The sequence below is a fragment of the Globicephala melas genome, chromosome 13 (genome assembly GCF_963455315.2).
Source record: "Globicephala melas chromosome 13, mGloMel1.2, whole genome shotgun sequence".
NCBI lineage: Eukaryota > Metazoa > Chordata > Mammalia > Artiodactyla > Delphinidae > Globicephala > Globicephala melas.
The window spans coordinates 60,719,968-60,741,401 of record NC_083326.1 but is presented as its reverse complement, the minus strand read 5'-3'; the positions used below and the strand labels follow the sequence as shown (position 1 = coordinate 60,741,401).

The 21,434-nt window shown below is 45.2% G+C and overlaps 1 protein-coding gene across 2 annotated transcripts in view; it reads left to right on the top strand.

Moving 5' to 3' along the window:
- PIEZO2 (piezo type mechanosensitive ion channel component 2) overlaps positions 1-21,434 on the top strand; it is a 272,873-nt gene that overhangs the window by 205,207 nt on the left and 46,232 nt on the right. The window contains exons 27-34 of one of the 2 annotated variants that reach the window (XM_060310454.1): positions 1,375-1,618; positions 4,018-4,114; positions 5,172-5,331; positions 9,226-9,315; positions 11,425-11,546; positions 12,600-12,671; positions 16,829-16,935; positions 18,170-18,268. In XM_060310454.1, coding sequence (XP_060166437.1) covers positions 1,375-1,618; positions 4,018-4,114; positions 5,172-5,331; positions 9,226-9,315; positions 11,425-11,546; positions 12,600-12,671; positions 16,829-16,935; positions 18,170-18,268 — 991 coding nt within the window. The remainder of the gene's footprint in view (positions 1-1,374; positions 1,619-4,017; positions 4,115-5,171; positions 5,332-9,225; positions 9,316-11,424; positions 11,547-12,599; positions 12,672-16,828; positions 16,936-18,169; positions 18,269-21,434) is intronic. The other variant, XM_060310455.1, reaches the window with a different exon arrangement.

Sequence of the window (21,434 nt, the reverse complement as noted above, 5' to 3'; positions counted from 1 at the left end):
CGGGCCTCACTTGCTGCCCGGGAGCCCCAGAGGCTCCTCCACAGAGCGTGTTGGCTGGTGTTTCCGTGTCCTTCTCACAAGCTTAGTTTTATGATTTCTGAAACTGAAGCAAGTCAGGGCTGAGGAGCGGAGGCCAGGCCTCCTGCAGGAGGAATTAACAGCTGCAGGCAGGGGAGGGATATGTGTGGAAAACATACAGTGTGCTAACGCGCACGTGTTGCACGCGCACACACACACTCAAACACGCCAGCAGCCCAGTTCTACTGACTTCAAGCCACACACATCAGGAGGCCCTGTTGGGCCTTCAGATCTCACCCTGGACTGAGTCACTAACATTACCTGTGTGATCCTGGGATGCTGAGAAACACCGACATCTTATTCATTCTCCTGTGTGTTAAATCAAGGATGAGTGTAATATATTTTAGGAAAAGAATCATAGAAACATTTAAAAGTGTTGAATGTTTTAGTCTAAGAAGAGTAAAGTTCAAAAGTTCGCTTATGTGACAGTGTTCGTCTAAGGCACAACTTATTCCCTAACGATGCTGGGCAGTGTTGCACGGATTTATCAGAGGTGACTTGTTAACTCCCACAAAATAGCAACTCTTTTATCAAATATCTGACCCACAATTGGTTCTTCTCTGCTTCTTTCCAAATCTGGGAAGAGAAACAACCAAAGCAAAACCTCCAAAACTGAGAGACTGTAATTAAGTGAACGCAGATGGGCCGATGGCCCAGGCCAGGGGAGCCGCGGCAACTACTTTCATTGCGGGAGGATGGAGGCCCGAGCACCTGCCTCCTTCAGGGAGTTATAGTGGAAGAATGGCTGCCACATGTCAGCTGAGGGAGGTGCAGAGAAACTGTTGGACAGAGCCTGGAAGCTCTGGGTCTGCTTGGGCAGAACTACTTCTCATCTGGAGGAGAGATTTTCACCTCTAGCAAAATCTTTGTATTTATTTTAATCCATTAATTTCCAGTTCATGGAAAGGACTCCCTTTTTAACTATTCTCTTGCTCCAGGAGGCATCTGTATCTTAGAATTTCCTCGGCCTCCTATAGAAAGACAGAGCGGGTTTTGAGTACTCAGGTAGTAGGCAGAAAATGGTGCCACTTGTGGGACGTTTGGCCCAAATTCGATGAAAATAAACATGCACATGGTGTTTTCACAAGGTACCACTCTGTCCATCACTAACTGGGCGAGGGTTTCCTGTGGACCAGGCAGTGATCGGTGAGAGAGGAACACAGAGCTCCCAGGCTGGCCTGGTCAGAGCCTGCAGACAGAGTCAGGAGGAGAGTGTGAATTTGTTCCTTCCTCAACTAGAGTGTCCCGACTTGATCTGTGCTGTCGTTTGTGTCGTCTTTCGGTTCTGTTTTGCAGATCGTACCTGGACATGTCCAAAGTGATCATCTTCAGCTATCTCTTCTGGTTCGTGCTCACAATCATCTTCATCACCGGGACGACCAGGATCAGCATCTTCTGCATGGGTTACCTGGTGGCCTGCTTCTACTTCCTGCTCTTCGGGGGCGATTTGCTGCTAAAGCCCATCAAGAGCATCCTGCGGTACTGGGACTGGCTGATCGCATACAACGTCTTTGTGATCACGATGAAAAACATACTGTCGGTAAGTGGCTCCGCTGTATAACACATTTGTGGTTTCAGCGTCAGAGTCAACGATCCGTTCAGTGGTTATTAAAAGCCCGTGGCCCGTCACACTGCTCTCTTAAAAGCCCCAATAAGATGCTTGCAAACTCAGAATTCAAATGACCATTCATTACTCGTTGTTTTACCACATTAAGAAGAATCCTTTTTGCTCATTTCCAGCCTCTCAAGGACAAGAGGATATGTCTTCATAGGAATAAACTCTAAAATGTATTTTATTAATTCAGATCCATCTCTTCTGAGGAACGATCGGTGATCATTCCTACGACGGGCTGCAGTGTGGCCCTTTTATGAGTTGAATCAGTCATGGGATGTCTTCAAAAATTGGATCATATTGGCTAAAAGCAACTCTTTTACCTAGAAAGGGCTGTGGAAGTGTAAATAGAATGGGCGCGGCTCTCCATGACACCGCTGGGGGTGGGGATGAGGAGGGATGGACCCCTGAAGGCACAGATGTTTTATGAAGCCCTGAGATGAGGGTGGATGCAGGGGAAGCTTTACGGCTGATCTGAGCATCAGCGTCTGGACTAGAAAACAGCTCAGACAGTGGAGGGTTGAGACAAACATCTCCCGTCCACAGAACGTGGCTGCTTCTCTATTAAATATCCATGTTCCAGGGCACATCGTGGCCACTTCCCTGGTAGATAAACTGCCCACGAATCATGCCGGAATCACATGGATTCTTTTAGGCCACAAAGACACCTTTTAAACTATTTATTGTGTCAGGAAATTAAACAACGACCTTTCAGGAGCCGAAGGAGTTAATCCACCCCTACCTCCAGCTTAAAGTGAATCCCAGGGCCTGCTACTCAGCGGCTGTAACTGACAGTGCATTAGAAGAACAGTGATGTACGACTTCCTGCTTCCCCCCTTCCTGGTACTTACAGATGAGCTCACCAGACAATTCTACTGGAAAGCATTTGACTTTTTTATTTGGGCACGTGCACTGCTGTGTTTAGAAATCTGGGGAAGCCAAGTCTATGTCACCAGGAGTATGTATTTGAAGAACTTATTTTGTGTCGTGACCATTAGAATGCTAAGTTTCTAGCTGATAGTCAAAATGATTTTTATTCATCAGTTCAACCCCAGCAGTGTGTGTTTGCCTGCGGGGTGGTGTTGAGAGTTGTTGGAAAGGGCATGAGATAGGACAGGAGGTCACCCTTTCATCCTAAAGCCCGTCTGATGGGCAGAGATCTGCGGCTGGAGGCTGATCCCTATGACTGTTCCTGGAAAGTGTGTGGCTGCAGCATCCGCTCATTCATTCATTCATTCTCTAAACCTGTGTTGCAGACCTGATCTTTGCCAGGCACTGTTTTATATCTTGAAGAACTAGAGGTGAATAGTACGCAGATTTTACCCCTAAGGAACTCACATTCTAAAAGAGAAGATAGACTTTCTTATAAATAATTACAGTACACTCTGTTAATGCTCATTGTGACAGTATTTTAGGAAAGCAGTACAAAACAGGATGCCTAATTTCTGGCCTGGGTAAGTTGGGAAGAGGCTTCCTGGAGACGTTGCCATGTGAGCTCATCAGAAACTTGAATTCAGGGGTGTCCAGGGAGACAGAGGGGGGAAGAGATTCCCTGAGGAGGAGGCTATTTTCCCCCCTTGGGATGTGAACTTAACTGTGATAAGACATCACTGTTGTGAGACAACAATGTGACAGTCAACAAAGAAGTCTCCTTTACTCAGAGAATTGGCTGAAAAAGAATTGGCTCGGGCTTCCCTGGTGGCGCAGTGGTTGAGAGTCTGCCTGCCGATGCAGGGGACACGGGTTCGTGCCCCGGTCTGGGAAGATCCCACGTGCCTCGGAACGGCTGGGCCCGTGAGCCATGGCCGCTGAGCCAGCGCTCTGCAACGGGAGAGGCCACAACAGTGAGAGGCCCGCGTACCAAAAAAGAAAAAAAGAATTGGCTCCAAGCACATCCTCTCTTCCTGCTCTAAGAGCTACACCAGGCAGCTTATGTTTGTGACCATCTCCTGGCAAATAGCGTAGGTTTACTACGTCTGACTCTGTCTGACTCGTGAGAGTCAGAATCCCAGTCCTGGATCCGTGCTCACCCGTTTGCCATCACAGCGCCGGGCTGGTTCCTACGGTGGTCTGAGATTTCCTCTTTGAAAAGAGAGAAGCTTCCAAGTTCAGAAAGCGTCACGCTCAGGGTTCTCCCCTTGCTCCTTGAGTTTAACTCCCTGAGGAAGTGAAGCATCAGGCGCTCTACCCGGTGGGGACTGGATTTGGGGCCCCATCCACCACCAGACTGGGACTTTGGGAATTCTCGCACCTGTTGGGATTGCAAGACATCAGCCTTTTCTCCGGCTGTGGAGCTTCAGGATATGCCTTTCCCCTTTGTTTTTCAGATAGGAGCATGCGGCTATATTGAAAAGTTGGTTCAAAATAGTTGCTGGTTGATCCAAGCTTTCAGCCTGGCCTGCACAGTCAAGGGCTACAAAATGCGTAAGTATGAAAAGCAAATTTGGGAACAAAAGCACAAAGAAGGAAGGGCAGTGTATTGTTCTAATTTAGAAACTGGGCCGAAGCCCCTGAAGGGAAGAGGTGAAGGGACGTGAGTCAGCGTCTGCACGGAGCTGTGGGCTTGTGCCACGCTGGGGATCTGTGCTCAGGACACACCCCCCCACCGCATCTCTCATCCTCTTCCACAAACGTCCCTGTCCCCCTCCCCGAGCAGGTCTAGGGGGCAGTTGTGGCCTTCAGCAACTCCTTGAACTTCCTTGAGTTACAATGGGAAGGGTCACAGATGCCCACACACACCTGTGGCTGCTGCGGTTGGAATCTCGGTCATCAAGTAGCTCTGCCTCCAGACCCCCCCTCCTCTGAAGCTCAGAGAACCTCCACCGTGGGAAGACAGTTGGGAGCAGCAACAGGGTGTCTGGAGTTAGATTCCCACCTGTACAGAGGCAGGAGTTCCATTTCCGCCCCTCTGTGTCTTGCATCAGAAGCCTGGACAGCACCTCCATCCTCCTTGGCGCCCAGGATGGGGCCTTGAACATGACACCCCTCCCCCAACTCTGCCTTCCAATCCTTACTACACTTTGCAGAGGATGAAGAGGCACTGGAGTTTGTTCTGACTTAGGATCAGATGTTCTGTGCACACCCCTTCTTCCGATAGACCGTACCTGCTCCCCTGGCTACCCCTGGGGGAGCCCATTCCCAGAACATGTGTCTTTTTTGTACCAGAGACTTCCTCTGGCATTGGGACATGCAGATGTTATTTCTCCATGGCCCTTGCTGGGTGGGAGGGGTCCCTTTCCATCCTCTGCCTTACACTATCACGAGCTCACTTTGTGGTCAGCCTTGTGAATCAGTGCTGATACTGGATTTGAAGCGTGTGCCCTTGGCTGGGAATAAACCCACTCAGAGGGACTCAGTGCATCGGAAGTTTGCTCTTACGCCTGTGTGATTTCCCAAGTCTGATCATGCCACGAGAGTTTATAAAATAGCAATGAAAATGGGTGTAAGTTTTCATTTTTTTCTTCTTTTTCTTTTTGCCCAGCGGATGATGATTCCTCGTGTAAACTACCGAGCGGGGAAGCAGGGATTATTTGGGACAGCATATGCTTTGCCTTCCTTCTGCTGCAGAGAAGAGTTTTCATGAGTTACTATTTCCTGCACGTCGTGGCGGATATAAAAGCTTCACAGATCCTGGCTTCGAGGTGGGTCAGGCCAAGGAATCCAGGGGTTTCTCTTAAGAAACCTGTCAGGAAGTGATATTGCACTCTTGATTCCTGTCTGAGCTTGCTTGTAGAACCCACAAGAAATTAAGAGATTCCTTCCAGGAAAACTGATCCGAGACGGCTTTAGCCCAAGGCCTTTAAGATCTAAAACAGAAGAGTAACAAGCAAGTCTATGGAGGGAATCACACCTTATGAGGACTGGGACACCCTTGAAGGTTAAAGATGGACTGGTTGTCTGAGCCCCTCGGTCCAGACCTCATCACTGGAGTAGGTCCTCTGGCCTCGGTCAGAACAGGAACATAGGCCACGTTGGTCCAGAGTCTAGTCCGTCTCCCCCCACCCCCCACCCCCACTGGCACCTCCTTTTTAAGAAGAAACTCCTGAAGACAGAGAAAAACATAATCTGTTATTTTTCAGACCGTAGACAGAGGAGCGTGTTACTCCAGCCTCACCCTAAACCCTTCCTGTTTGTCTTTCCTTATCCCCTTCCTTTCAGGCTCTTTTCCCCCAACAATCTGATTTTTTTCTTCTCCGGGCCAGTGGCACTGTTTATTACTTTCTCCTTAGATTCCCCCTTTGTCCATTTTCTGCCCCCAGTCGTATAGGTTTAGGGAAAAGACTGGGAAGAGACCTAGGTACTAAAGAGGAGGCCATTGAGATGGGGGTCAGAGGGCAGCTGCACGATCCCCTAGCGCGAGCTTGTCTCTGAGACCCTGGCCCTGCCTCAATCCCACGGGACCCATGGTGCTAAACGACCTTGTAGATGCTAGCTTGTGTCGTATCGTTACCAGTGTTGATCACTCTCATTCTCTCTCTACCACCAGTGCTCCCAGAGCCTGTTTCTTCTCTGCCAGGAGAAACAACATGTGTATTTCAAAGGTCCATTGAAAGGCTGAGAATTCCCAGCCGTTGTTAACTAACCTGGAGCCAGATAGGATGAGGACCCAGTCGGGCACCTACATTTATTTTTTAACATCTTTATTGGAGTATAATTGCTTCACAATGGTGTGTTAGTTTCTGCTTTATAACAAAGTGAATCAGTTATACATATACGTATGTTTCCACATCTCTTCCCTCTTGCATCTCCCTCCCTCCCACCCTCCCTATCCCACCCCTCCAGGTGTTCACAAAGCACCGAGCTGATCTCCCTGTGCCATGCGGCTGCTTCACCCTAGCTATCTATTTTACATTTGGTAGTGTATGTATGTCTATGCCACTGTCTCACTTCATCCCAGCTTCCCCTTCGGGCACCTACGTTTAATCCGAGGAGCCTTGCTGCACCCTCAGCCCTCACCATGTAGACGGACGCTGACTTCATTTAGGGACAGTAGTTGACCATTACAGTTGTTTTCCTAACGCCCAGGACATCATTTTCAGAGCAGAACATGTCTCATCCCAATAGTAACCTTATTTACTTGTATGTAGCAGCCAGTCCTTTTGCTAGCAAATGCATCTTTCTCACCTTCCCCTAAAATTCGGTCCTTAGACACTCAGGACATAATAGTAAGCCACCATCTTTTTCTCAAAGTTGTCACAGTTATTCACAAAGCATAATCTTCCTGTTATAGAAACTGGTGGCTTTGGTCAGAGTACAGCTCATGCTTGTCCAAAAACAACCGTGTCTTAATAAGCACTGAACTCACGATGCAACTTCCAAAGACTAGACTAGACATTCATTCATTCACTCGTTTGCCACCTGCTCTGTTATGAGGAGGTGGATGCTTGCCATGCGTGCCCTCCTAGAGCCTGCAGACGGGCAGGGAGAGGGACCCGTCCACAAGCCGCTGCAGGTGGTGGGACACACGTGATGCAGGAGGCATTCGGGAACCTGGGGATTGTAGGCAGGTGTGCAACCAGCCGCGGGGCAGGACCAAGGCAGCCTCCATTCCAAGCTACAGCCTGAGGGATGAACAGGAGTGAGAGGAGGAAGGTGCAGGAGGGAGACAGCCGAGGGAGGTTACCGGGGGGTCGGAGTGGCTGGCACACAGACATGTGAAGATGAAGACAGTAAGTGGAGAGAAATAAGCTGCGGGAAGGCCAGACTATCAGGGGCCTTAGAACCACGTTTATGACTTTAGAAGTGGCTGCACTTGCTTTTCAGTGGGCTGCAGGACAGATGGGGTCTAAGCAGGACCATAAGCGAAGGGACCAGGTAGGTGGCGGCTCTGGTGATTCAGGATGGAGGTGATGGCCGGGACCAGGAAGGGATAAATTAAGATAGTTCAGAGGTGAAACTGGCCCAGGTGGAAATCGATTGGTTGGCAGGGAGGTGGTGATGGGAAGGGAAGAGAGGAGGGCACTGTGCCCAGGATTCTGGCCTCAACAGGTGGTGGGGGGACAGCCCCAAAGGTAGAGGGTCTGAGGAGCTCTCAGCCGGGAGCGGAGATGGGCTCCGACTGTGGAGCTGTGGGTCTCATGAGCTTGTGAAACACACGCAGCCCGTCGGGAAGCCCTCGGGCAGCTGAGTGGACGGGTCTGGAGATGTGAGGAGACTTGAGGGTCGTCGATACACAGACGGTGTTGGGGCAGTGGAGTGATGGGAGCTGCCCGGAGAGAATGTGGAGGTGAGACAAGGACCCTGGGCAGCAGTCACACCTCAGAGATGGGTGGGGAGTCTGAGCCAGTAGGAGAGCGTGGGCCCGAGGACAGCAGCTTCAGAGCGGAAATTCAGTAGACAAGATACGCAGAGACAAGGCTGAACGCTGAAATCAATGACCTCGACAGGTGGGGTCAGAGCCAAACACCAGCAAGTTCAGGTTGAGGTGACGGCTTGGGGATGGTGCCTGCAGGATATTTGACTGCAGGGGCAGTGATGCAAGGCCGTGCGTAGAAACCCGTGCGGTGTGCGTGGTTCTTTTTCTAAGATTAGCAGACCCGAGCATGTTTGCATGCCTGTGCGCAGGATGCAGTGGGGATGGGAAGGTAGAGATGCAGGAAGAGGGGCTGAGAGGGAGGGCCAGGGCCCCTCAGGCTGCGGATGGGGAGGCGCTGGCCATTGGCGTGGGCTGTCACCTTCTCCACGTCACCGCAGGAAAGGCCATCTGAGGTGGGTGGCAGGAGGCTGAGAATCATTGCCTCGTGACTTTGTTCTCTCTGGAAAGCAAGCAGCTGGGTCGTCTGCCAGGAGTGAAAAGCCCTTGACAGAATTCTAGTTTGAGGAAAGTGTAAGGAGCTTGAAACAGCCGCTGTAGAAAAGCAGAATTTCCGTGGCATGGGGGAGGGGGCAGTTCACCAGATCCTCTGCCCAGCCCTGCATTCCTGCACCGCTGCCGCCCCGTCATCAGGCAGCACGGGACCGGCATCCCAACGGGCTCCCGCAGACGGGATGGACCCCAATGGGACAGAGCTGAGGATACGGAGAAGTTGATGAGCTCTAGGGGACCTGGAAGTGGGTTGAAAAGTGAGAAGGAACAGAAGGGAATGGAAGGACAGGGGGAAGAGAATCAAAGGGAAGGGGCTGGACGGCCCATCCCATTGCATTTCCCCTCACGAAGCCCCAGCTTGCTCCACGCCCTTTCCTGCTTACTGAGTAGAAAATGAACCTGAACTCACCCCTCCTTAAATGTCCCCTCATGGGACGACCATAATGAGGGCAGGTCAGGGGCACAGGCTTTAAGAGGCTTGAAGGGGCCTTGACAGTCTCAGAAAACACACACCGTTTTCTTTTCTCTTATCCGCAGGGTTGTGAGCAGCCCCTCCCGCCAGGGGAGGCAGGAGGCGGTGCGTGTCCATCCACAGGGAAGGGACTCCCACTCCCAGCCAGGCAGCTGCCCCCGAAGAATTGTTTTCTAGCCCTTAGTAACCGTTGTCAGGGGAAGGTGGGTAACACCGATAAAAATGCTCATATGTTCCATGTTTCTGACTTTCTTTCAGGGGGGCTGAACTTTTCCAGGCCACGATTGTAAAGGCTGTAAAGGCAAGAATTGAGGAAGAGAAAAAGTCCATGGACCAGCTTAAGAGGCAGTAAGGATGCTTTCCTTTTATTTGGGGTTTGCCTGGTCCCATTCTGCCAGCTCTCAGCTCCCAGGGAGCCCCAAGCCCTGAGGAATCCGTTTGTGGTAACTTTCACAACTGCCCAGGTGTTTGCTCTGGGTGTTGACTGAAATGGAAATGGTCCAAAGGAGGAGAGCATCGGGGTGGGGGGAAGGGGGCCGCCATGGGCGGTCCTAGTTCAGATGCTTACTCGGGAGCCTTGGGCAGGTCTGTCGAATTCTCTGAATTCCAGTTTCTATTTTTAAATCAGGACTCACAGTTCTACCTGAGTATTGGTAAAGATTAAACAGTTAGTGAATGAGACCGGGTCGTTCCCAGTAATACTCACTTGAAGTCCATCATATCTGTGGGTTAAGTGAACAAATACAGAGTTCTCACTTTGGAAGGATCTTTAGAGATAATGTAATCCAGTCTGCTTGGGAAGAAACTGATGACCCATGTAACAGATGACTTAAAATCCACAACTAGGGCTTCCCTGGTGGCGCAGTGGTTGAGAGTCCGCCTGCCGATGCAGGGGACGCGGGTTCGTGCCCCGGTCCGGGAAGATCCCACATGCCGCGGAGCGGCTAGGCCCGTGAGCCATGGCCACTGAGCCTGCGCGTCCAGAGCCTGTGCTCCGCAACGGGAGAGGCCACACCAGTGAGAGGCCCGCATACTGGTAAAAAAAAAAAAAAAAAAATCCACAACTAACCAGAGGCAGTACTAGAAATACACCCTGAATTTCCCTGTATCCAGTTCAAGGCCTCCTTTCCCACCACACCATTCTGGAGAACTCAAGTAATGGACTGACTCCACCCAGGAGATCTGAGAATTCTTTCTTTCTTTCTTTTTTTAATTAGCCCACTGAAAATAATTATTCTCTTAGAGTGAAATTTCTAGCAGTAAGTGGAACCTCTGAGGATTGCTAGTGCCTCACATGTTTGGGGCCAGGTTTAACAGCTGATGGCCATAGAATTCAAAACCTAGCCACTTTCTCTAAGGAAATGGAGGTACTCTGTCAGCCCACCAGGAAAATTCCCTGAGTTTGCTAGGACTACTTAATTCCATCCTGACCTCATTTTTCCAGCTTCTTTCCCCGTGCAAAAATATTTGCCAGTAAAAATTACACTATCCCATGGCATGGTTATTTTCACAATCAAAGATATGAGTTATGTAATGAAATAATAATGAAAATACAGTATGGTATAACTATTACTATTGTTGTTTCTAGCTATCTAAATCAGGTGTAGAGAAATAACAAATTTGACCCCACATGTAGAATGTGTTCTGAATTTCCCGTAAGTGAGACCTGTTACTATAATTCATGTCACTGGATTTTTCCATTTTTTTAAGAATGCATCCTCTCAAGTGAGAGGTCAGAATAAAAAAGAATGAAGGCAGTGATCATTGCAAAAGACAAATATTATTTAAGCTGCCCAAAACAGAAATGTCACTTAAATCGGTTTAAAAACTTGGGCAATACATTCAGAATTTTAAGAAACTAAATTAAGAAATGAAATCTTTCACGAGGGCAGATGTGGGAGAAAAAGCTCAGCATTGCGGTTTCTGAATAGACTTCCTGAATAAACAGACAAAAAGCTGCAATTCAGCATTTTTCCAGATCCAATAAGAGATTAGATTTGACATGGAGAAGAGTCGCAGGGTCTGATAGAATACTCGAGAACATTTGAGGAGCAACTTCCTGTTTACAAAACAGTTCTCACGCGCATACCTCTTTTCACCTGACCTTCACGACAACTATGTGAGGCAGACAGTATCTAAAAAGATAATGCAAAACCTGGGAGAATAAAGGATTTATATTTCATAATTTACTGTGTTCAGAATGGCTTTGGTACAAGGTATAAGTGGACTTAAAGTATTTAGCATAATTACTATTGATCATATGATTGAGCTAGCACCTGTGTAGCGCAAAATAACATGGGTATAAAAAAAAAAACCAAGGAGACGTGTCGCTAATAAGTAAGCATCCACAAGTCCCAAATGTTGACCACTTTGTCCATGATTTTAGCTGTTTGCATAAAAGTGTACAGGTAACTATGGGTGTGTTCTTGGCATTGCTGCTGCTGTTTTGTTGTACAGGATGGATCGCATCAAGGCCAGGCAACAGAAATACAAAAAGGGTAAGGAGAGGATGCTGAGCTTGACTCAGGAGTCAGGGGAAGGCCAGGACATCCAAAAACTCTCTGAAGAGGATGATGAAAGTATGTTGAAACATTTCCTTCTTAGCCCAGAGTACCTTGATGTTGAGTAAAAGCATGATATTGGGTAGGGCTGTGAAATAATGTTACTTTTCCTTATGCCAGTTTTATCAATGTATCTTTTTAACTCAGCAAGTTTTATGTTCCCATTGTGAGTGGGATGTGTTTGTTTGTTTCATAAAGTACATATTTAATGTCTGTGACTTTACAAGTATCCCCCCAGTTCAGCAAGACGACTTTAATATAACCTAGCTTCTGTTTCACGGACGTGTGATTCTGAAGAAAATAGGATGAGTTTGCTTCATTTGTTCCTTTAGGGAAGCTATTTAAGATACGCAGTCTACTGTTGCCTTTGATTTCTATAAATTTTATACAAAAATTAAATATGTAGGTCTCTGAATAATAGTAGTTAAGATATCATTCAATTATGGTCTGTTCCAATGAAACTTAAGATGAAATACATATTTATTATATCTAATTATAGATTTGTTATATCCAGTTAAGTTTAAAAGCTCTTTTTAAAGATGTTTGCATGGCGATTTTCTGTTTGAAAGGAATGGAGAAACAATGCATGGTATTCTGCCAGTGCATAATATCTATTTATCAACAGTAAATTTATATTTTTCCAACCATGCATTAAAATGATCACAAGAGAAATTTCTGGTTATTGGAATTATGCATTTTAACAAATTATTTGCCACTAAATTGTTCTATAATATTTGGGTGATGCTTCTTTTCTGTTAATTCCATGGAAAATTTACTGCGAGATGCATTTTTGACAGATAACCCCTTCATTATTATATTTCTTCATATGCCCTCAATTCCTAGAGAGAAAGTGAAAACGTGGCGTTATGTTAATAGAATACTGAGTATTTACCTTGTGAAATCGGCTGCTGACCCATGGAAACTTTTCAGATTCAGTAGAGTTTCTTTTCCTGACTTCTGATGTACTTTTGCAACTTGTCTAGATTTTGACAATTGAGTTGTTAAAGCGTGGTTTTCAAAGTTTGTTTTCTCACTTTCTAAGAATTAATATTTGGACATATTTTATTTTAGGAGAAGCAGACAAACAGAAAGCCAAGGGCAAAAAAAAGCAGTGGTGGCGGCCTTGGGTTGATCATGCTTCCAGTAGGTTTTCTTGATCCTCTTACAATTTCATCGATTCTAACCCTTATATCCTTGACCAGAATTCAGGCGTCCCCATGACCTGTGTGTCCCATGCATGGTTTGACGCTTGTGACTTGATAGGGGGTCAGAGGGTAGGAAGTGTGATCTCTGTGGGTCTCTGAGCCCGACAGACGGAGTCGTCCAGAGCAATCAGCTGATTACCCTGTGGCTTACGTGCTCCCAAGTACCACTTACAGGCTCAGAAAGGGAAGAGGGATTGATTATGTATTATCCAATTCTGAGGTCCAGAGTTCTGCTGAGATGTATTTGTTTCATGGCTGAAAGCCCTTCTTAAAAATGAGTTTCAGCTCTTCCTGGGACTCTGCTTTAAGGAGAACCGCTATATTCGGAGTGTCCGTGACCCTCTTTGTAAGGCACTTGACGTGAATGCCAACGAGCACCAACGCCCTCCCTCCCCGCCTCCCCATTCCCAGAGCTTTGATTCCATTTGCACGTAAAATTTCTGGGCAATTTATTAAACATAAAGATGAGGACCTTAAAACACATTTACTTTCTCACCCTGCCTCCTTCCCAGTTTCAAAACAGCTCTAAAACTACACTCTAAATTCAATGCCCAACATGTGGCTGGCCTCAGAGGCACCCGCAGCTCAGCCAGGACCAATTCAGAGCAAAGTCAGAAGATGGTTTTGGAAGAGCAGAGCTTCATAGCCACACAGAATTGGAGCATTACCCCGCTGATCACAAGAAAAAAAAAAAAATGGATGAGGAATCGTGGAACTCAGTGGCTTTATCTGCTCCGCTTGGCAAAGGGCACAGCACTCACTGTTGGCGATGGTATTCTAATGGAACGATCCATTTCAATCTGGCCCTCCTTGAATTTGTTAGACTATTGAATAATTATTAATTATCTTGCAAATTACTCAAAATGTCTTCAGCCGTTTGCGTCTTATGTCTCGATTACTGTAGCTAATGTAATCACGAGTAATATCACCAAGGTCCGTAACATCAGCAGGGTGATATTCAGAATCACTAGAAAATCACAGATCAGAATCCTTTCCCTCACCTAATTCTTACTGTCATTTAGATCTGGTATTGGCCTTTCACCCAAGAAATAATTTCCTAAAATCAGCAAGCCCATCTGAGGAAGTGATATTCAAAATTTGCTCAGGATACCTGGATGTAATCAAACGTAATCCCAAATATTGAATTTTAGCATTATGGTATAAAAAAAATCCATGAGTTCTAAAGAGTTTCATTTTATTTTCTGCTCAAGTCCAAAGACAAAGATTCAAGTTGAAATTCCGTGTGACTCTTATGGTCCACTGGCGTGTCAGTCATGCTAACGATCTCGTAGTGCAGATGCTGTGTGCCGATTTCTATCAAGTCACAAGTAAACTGTGCCGATCTTTCTGTTTTAAAGGGCCCTTTGCTAATTTAGAGAGACCTATCCATTTCAAAATGGTGTCCTACTGATGTTTTGTCCTTTCGTCCGGGGTTACATTCCTACTGCAATCGTTGTGGTTCTTTCCTTTGCTCATGTAAACATTGCATTTTGGAAGGAATTGGATATGGTCTTTGATCATCACCTTATGAGTTGGTTATCCTTGAAAGAACTTCTTCTGAAGGTTATTGACTTTAGATTTTCTGATTCATTTCACCCTCATTATATCAAGTTCTTGAAGGCTGGTATTACACTACCTGTGCCTGTTACAAGACTTCCAGTGCAATAATGCTGGGATGTGTGCCACTCATAGTTTGGAATCAGAGTCTGACCGTGGCGTTAAAATTTTTCTACAAAACATATTCCTTTTTACCAGCTGGTGAGGAAAGGAAAGGAATTGACATGAGGTTTATTTTGTAGACTGTGACGATTTCCAGAACTTGCCTGGAAGCACTTTATTGAAAGCCCTTTTTCTGATCTCTCTTGAGTCACTGGGCTTTTACATATTCCTTAGAGGTGGCAAGTGTAAGAATAAGTGTCTTTGGAGTGCCCTTGTGTAAACGCATTGACGACGTAATAATGCTGTTACGTTGTTCATATTATGGGTAAGCATCTGAGATGCTTAACATGGTCTGTAGGGGGCACCCTCTCAGTTCCATATCTATGTGCACACAAACCATTGCATCATTGCTGTTCAATGATACCTTCCATCCTCGTGTAGTGGGTCTCTGTGTCGATTCTGTACAGCCTAAGTCAGTGCCAAGCGTCACTTTATTGTCAAATATCTGAAATAAAGGGCCAAGTTCCTTTGGGATACAGGTGGTGGGATTTTAAAAGTCATTTTCACACTCAGCCGTCAGCATCAGCATTCATGGTACATATATGGACCCAGGCTGGGGCAGCATAGCTATCAGAACCCAGAAACGTATATATAAGAGCTTCTCTACTTGTTATTAGCAGATAGAACTTCAGAAAATAGTCTCTATTTCCTAGTTTTATTTCAATAACAATTTATAAAGGAATTGGAGACTTTTAAAATACTTCCTTCTTTTTTTGATGTGTTAATTGTACTTGTCATGTACAAATTGGCAACATTTTTCAAATAATAAAAATCAGTGTTATGACTGTGATGAAAAATGTTTGGACTCAGTATCCACATGAAAAAAAGTTATTGAAGGTATGATTGAATACAATTGAAGCTATTGTTGATTTTAGAGGCTATAATGAGGGTAAAATGTTCAATATTGGAAATCTTGGTTTTTACCAAATGACCACGTGACGTCAAGTCCATGTGACTTTCCCTCAAATCTCTGAGCTTATCTGAAGCATTACTTTCATGGTCACCCTCACTGTCCAACAGAATGCTGTGACTTTGGTTTGTTCTTGCTTATTCTTACCTTATTTTGAATTGCGTTTATTTCCTCAGGCTTAGGCCCAGTCCTCTGGGCCTGGTTCTTTCTTCAAAATAAAAATAACAAATTACAGTGCTTCTGTTCAAGGATATAAGGCCCAATTCATGCACACTGCATCTTCACGATGGAGCCTCCAGATTCGTCTGAAATCTGGGCAAAATTATTCACTGTTGTGTTTAGTGATATTCAAGCAACTAATTTTCAACAAGCCAAGGTTCCCCATGACCTTACAACGGAGAAGTCCAAAAGATAAATAAAGACATCACGTGATGTCATCCAAAAGACACCTCAGCATTTGAAAACACAAATGTAACTTGAAAATATGAATATGTTTTCCTGCAATGATGGTACAGTTCTTGTAGCATCAGAAATGCACATGCTGGGTCTCTTTTCTCTGATAAAGTAATGATCAAATTGATAAAGATTCCATTCTCAAACTTCTTTAACTCTCTGAACATTTCAGCTCTCTCTGCTCCCGTGCTTAAGACAGCAGTATGTCCCGGTAGGGACAATGTCAGGCAAGGCAAGGACGATCCATACTGTTTGTGCTTTGGGTCTTATGGTCGGCACAGTTCTCCTCAAATTTCAGTAAGTGACTGAGGGCTCCTGGTTGACCAGAAGCCTCACAGCGCTAAACTGTGTGGACCATGTCTGCCGGACCTCCATCTGTCCCATTCTAGGCGTAGAAACAGCCAGAGTGTGGTGGTGGTGCTCTTTTTTTGATGTTACCTGCCCATTTGCTCCTCATGACAATGTGTGATTTTTTAAAAAAACTCTTTCAAATGTCTTGCCATCTGTATTACGGCCCCATGTCTGCACAGTATAAAGTGAAGGAGAAGGCTGGTGACACTGATTCTTGCTCCTGAATCATCCTGATTAGCTTTGCTACAGCAGTTTGGACCCATTCAGACAACAGCAAAGCCTCTGCTTCCCTTTGGCCTTGCCTAAAGGCCCCAAAGTGCTGAATTGTGACACGATGATAGTTTTCAGTCTTTGGCCATCTTGGTAACCAAAGCGGCTGCCGCAGAGCTGATCTGGTGCATCTGTGTAAAATTTGCTATGAAAAAGGAAGAAAACGCCAGATGAATGCAGCTGTGGCCAAGTCTCCTCGGAGGCCTGGACGAGGCCTGGTGCTCTGCAGACCACATAGCACCCCCTCATCTCCTGTTTCCTCCACCCCACCAACGTCTCTTGCTGTGGTCCTTTGAAGGACAATTTGTGTGTCTTTGGGGGCATTTCATTCATACGCCCCCAGTTATCTCATGTCTCTTCCAAGAAATAAGTAAATATTTTGTTTTGCTTAGTGGTCAGGAGTGGAGATTACTATTTGTTTGAAACGGACAGTGAAGAGGAGGAAGAGGAAGAATTAAAAAAGGAGGATGAAGAGCCTCCACGAAGGTCAGCTTTCCAGGTAATTACGGGGATGAGGGAATCACGGTCTTTGCTAGTTGAAGAGTTTTTCTTCTTGACAGACCTTGATTGCAGGCCTAGATTTCTTCTGCCGTGTTCATATGTTGTAGCTCCCAGAAGCGTCTGATTTACATCTGAAACAGTGTGTCCCATCCTGCTGCTTGCTGTCAGCGTTGCCATCATTACCGCAAGAGTTCCTGCGGGAGCACTGGTCCAGCCAGGGCTTCGTTCATTTGCATAAAAAATTCTGATGCTCTATCAAAACTAAGGCTTCCTTGGGTGAACTTTCCTTTGCTGGCATTGCTTTGTGTTGTTTGAGTGGACTTCTAGTTCCATAGGTGAAATAGTTGACCATGAAAATAAAAGCCCTGCTTTGTTGTGAACATAAACGGTCATTTCAGTGTTACTTCAAATTTCGAAAATCAGTTCCGTTTGTATTGCTAAAGATTTTAGAATGTATTGAAATCATGAAAACCTCCAGCCCAGTTTTGACGTTCTCAGCTTAACGGCCTTTCTTTTTCAGAGCCTGCTGTATCATTCTTGGCGCTAGGACTCACCAGCCTAGTATCGTGTATCCAGTGAATGTATAGTGCTTGTTAAAGTCAGTAGAGTTACCTATGGGATGAAAACTTGGTATAGATTTCTGTTACAAAGGAGCGTATAGAGGACTCTTCTTTCCCATTTGTTAGACTACAGGGCACACGGAAGGACGTCCATCCAGGCTCATGATGTGTCCATGAGAAGGCCATTGTCAGCTTGCTGGCCAGGTCTTCCCAAGCTGGCAGGTTATCTCCACCCCTGTCTTCCCAGTGAAATTGAAGAACTAAATTATTCACCGGGACACCTTGCTTTGAGGCTTTGTCACCGGCCCCATTACCTCCCGTGTGTGTTTCTTGATGACAGTGTCTATGTGCATGTCTGTAGCTGGCTTATCGAATACTAATAACTTGACTTGTTTATTTTTATTCCAACGAGTTTTCCTCTAACCATCACTCATCATGCAGCAGAGGAGAGAACATGACCATCTTCACCATTTTTACAGATTACATGAACAATAGGCTATTTTCTTTATTCCTAACCTACAAGCAGGGTATATTTGATTCCACATTCAGTGATGAGCACGTTTTAACTTAGTCGATGTAATTATAGAGACAAACTCATACCAATGTCATATATTAAATGATCAGTTTTTGGTTTTTTTCTACTAATTACTCTTGCTTTGTCCTTCTTTGTAGAGAGCTATTGGGAAGTTTGCGTCAGCCATTTTAGCCTTGCCAAAGTCTGTCATTAAACTTCCCAAAACTATTCTTCAGTATTTAATCAGAGCTGCAAAGGTATTTGATGTTTTACTGATGTGTGGTGTGTGGCCCTCCGCTCTGTAGACCTTTAGACGAGCAGATCCCGTTGCTCCACATCTGTGTTTTCCCTGTTCTATACATCGTATGATGAAGGAATTAGAAGAATTTAAACTATTAGGCAAACTTTTCCAAAAACTGTTCTGAGAAGACAAATTTCTTATTATGTGTTTTTCGGTGGACATCAGAGCCGATTTAAAAAATAGAAAGAGAAAATGCAGATACAGATCTAATTTCTCCCCTTCTCGTAGTTTCGCCTAAGTCACATCTCATGTTAAAAGGTCACATCTGGTTGCATGCATCAGATATGATATGTCAAAGTATGATCATTTTTCTCAGAAAGCTGGTAAAATTAGGAATCAGTAATAAAAGACTCATTTTGCTCCATCTCCTTTCTGGCTCCCTTTTAAGCCTCCATCTTCCTAAACTGGACTCTTCTGGCATCTTCCGCCCTGCGTTCAGCATCTCTCTTCACTGGGCTGAGCTGCTGTGGAGGTCTACGCAGCCGCCACACTCCATGTCGTCAGGGATGCTGCTGTTACAGTTATTTGTTAATTCACCCACTGCACAACAGAAAGTATCCGGCTACCTGTGCTGTGGTCACTAAGTTACTGGAAATCATAAACAATGAATCGCTATTCTTGTACTTTATAGAAAGCCATTTCTCCTGACTTAATCTGGAGTAAGCACTTGAACTAATAAAATGTTCCTCCCGGGTTTAGATAGCGAGGGAGACCTTTGCTTCTCGCCTTTCACCTGGGGGTCTTATTTAAGTGCAGGTTATTTAGATTCAGCAGGTCCGGTGGGACCTGCAATTCTATGTTTTTCTCAAGCTCCCAGGTGAAGTGTAAATGCTGGTTTGCCTTGAGTAGCAGGGTCTCGACCTCTGGGCTCCTTCCCTTTTTAAAATGCCAGGATTCTGACTTTTAGTTTAATATTCCCTGTTGCCACTTCCCTGGGTTTCTTTTCCTCTCCCCTTTTACGACGGCACTATGAGTCTCTCCATTCATATTTACGAATTTATATGGAAGACTGCAATGTGATTATCCCCCATCTTACTGTAAAAAAAAAAAAATTTTTGTTACGGGCAACAAAAAGAAAGGTCTGGATCACAGCTGAATTAAAGAACATTTTAGAAAACAACCAATTTCAGTTCAAGATCTACACTTCCATAAAGTTCTCTCCTGTTTCAAACATTAAATGTATTTTGCATAAGAAGTTTTCAGTCAAAGGAATCCCATTTCCCTAACGTTTACAGTGCAATCACTTAGGGCAGAGTCTGAGATGAAGTTAGGCCAGTGGCAGTAGCAGTTGGAGAAGCCGGACGTCATTTATGCACATTTTCATATGTTTTTCTCCTTAGGATTAGTGTGCGTGTGTCTGTTCTCCAGAGACACCGTGACAGTGGGTGATAGTTACCTCTGTGACTTCAGAACTGAGATGTTTCAGAACGAAACTTAGTGTCTCAACTCTGTAAGAATTGGGATGTTTCCTCTTCCTCCTTCATTATCAACTCTTTCCTGAAACAGTTGGGCTGATCCTCTGTCCGATGTTCCTGGAACTGTAAAATATTTGTATTTCCAAACATCGACATAGAGAGCATTTACCTACAAATGAGGCCTTGTCATAAGAGTCTCTCCGTCCCTCCTCTCCCCTTACTGGCATGATCCAAACTCTCATCTCAATGAGAAAGCACCAACAGGATCAATCATTTAAGGACCACACGTAGCACCAGGAATGCCTTTCCAATAAGGCAACATCTGAGTGGCCCGAGCCCTTTCTACGAGATTCCTTCCGTTCTGTCCTGAACCCACCCTGCTCTCTCCTTCCCACCCTCCCTCCCAGAGGCTTCATTTTTCTTCAGAGCAAAAGACTTGCGCACCTAATACATTCACAAATCCTGAATCACTTTCTTATTTTCTACTTTGGCATTCTTGCTTTATCTAAAACCAGTATCATCATAACACTTTTTTTAAGGAAATGTCACCATATGTATCTGTTAAGCCTGAAAATTTCTCGAGTTTAGCATTTCAGAGTTTTTTTTAAAATCAATATTTTGCCGAAGCAAGTTTGCCTATTAAAATCCTAAACCTCAGAGCTACTCTTAATAGAATTCCCAATTAACACGCTCAATAAACATCGACCGTGAATTCCTTTTTTTGGTGCTTCTCCTTCAAATTCCAGTTCTCCTCACTTTCCAAAATATGTTTTTGGCATAAAATAGGAGAATTTTTGGCCTCCTGTGTTTCTTATTCAGACACTGTACAGATCTTACATGTGTGTGAATTGCCCGTAAGATTCAGATTTCTACCTGTGAAGAAAAAGGAAATGTTCTGTCTTGGTAACCCATGACCTTTACATTTCCATGTATGGAAAAGTTGAATCCCTCTTTAGTTTTACAATGCCAGTAGTTTGCTTACACTCTGTTTTTCAAAGATTTCAGAAATCTGAAAATAATATAGCATAAAATGAAAGTGTCTGGGTTTTCAAGCGCCCCCAGGAAACACTCCTTTAACTTTATCTTCCTAATAGAAAACCCAGCTTCCCTGAGACCAGGTGTGTGTGGGTGCACGCAGAGCATGCTGCTCGGCTTCGAGGCTGTGGATGGCTGACTTTGCGTGTCAGGGGTTTCTTTCTGTTCCTTCTGCATGACTTGGGATACGGTTGCTGGGCGGGCTGTTCACAATTGCTCTGTTACGGTTATTGGTTGTACTGTATTAATGCAACTGTTTTTAGCTATTGAACGACAATGACAAAAGGCAACCAGAGGCACCCCAGTTTTCCTTCTGTACCATTCTGGAATAACCCCTTAACCTTCATATCACATTATTTTTCCTCTCCAAATACGAATCAATCTACAAAGCCCTTTCTCAAGTTGCTGGTAATAGCTGTTATTCACAAGAGAGGGTATTGGGAATTCCCTGGTGGTCCAGTGGTTAGGGCTCCGTGCTTCCACTGCAGGGGACACAGGTTCGATCCCTGGTTGGGGAACTAAGATCCTGCAAGCCGAGGGGCACGGCCAAAAAGAAAAAAAAACAGAAAAAAAGAAGAGAGAGTATCAAACATGCAAAAGTATTTTCCCAAAGTAAATGAACAAAAGATGTTTGGGGTTTAACTCAAAGTTTATTTGTGCCGGGAGAAAACG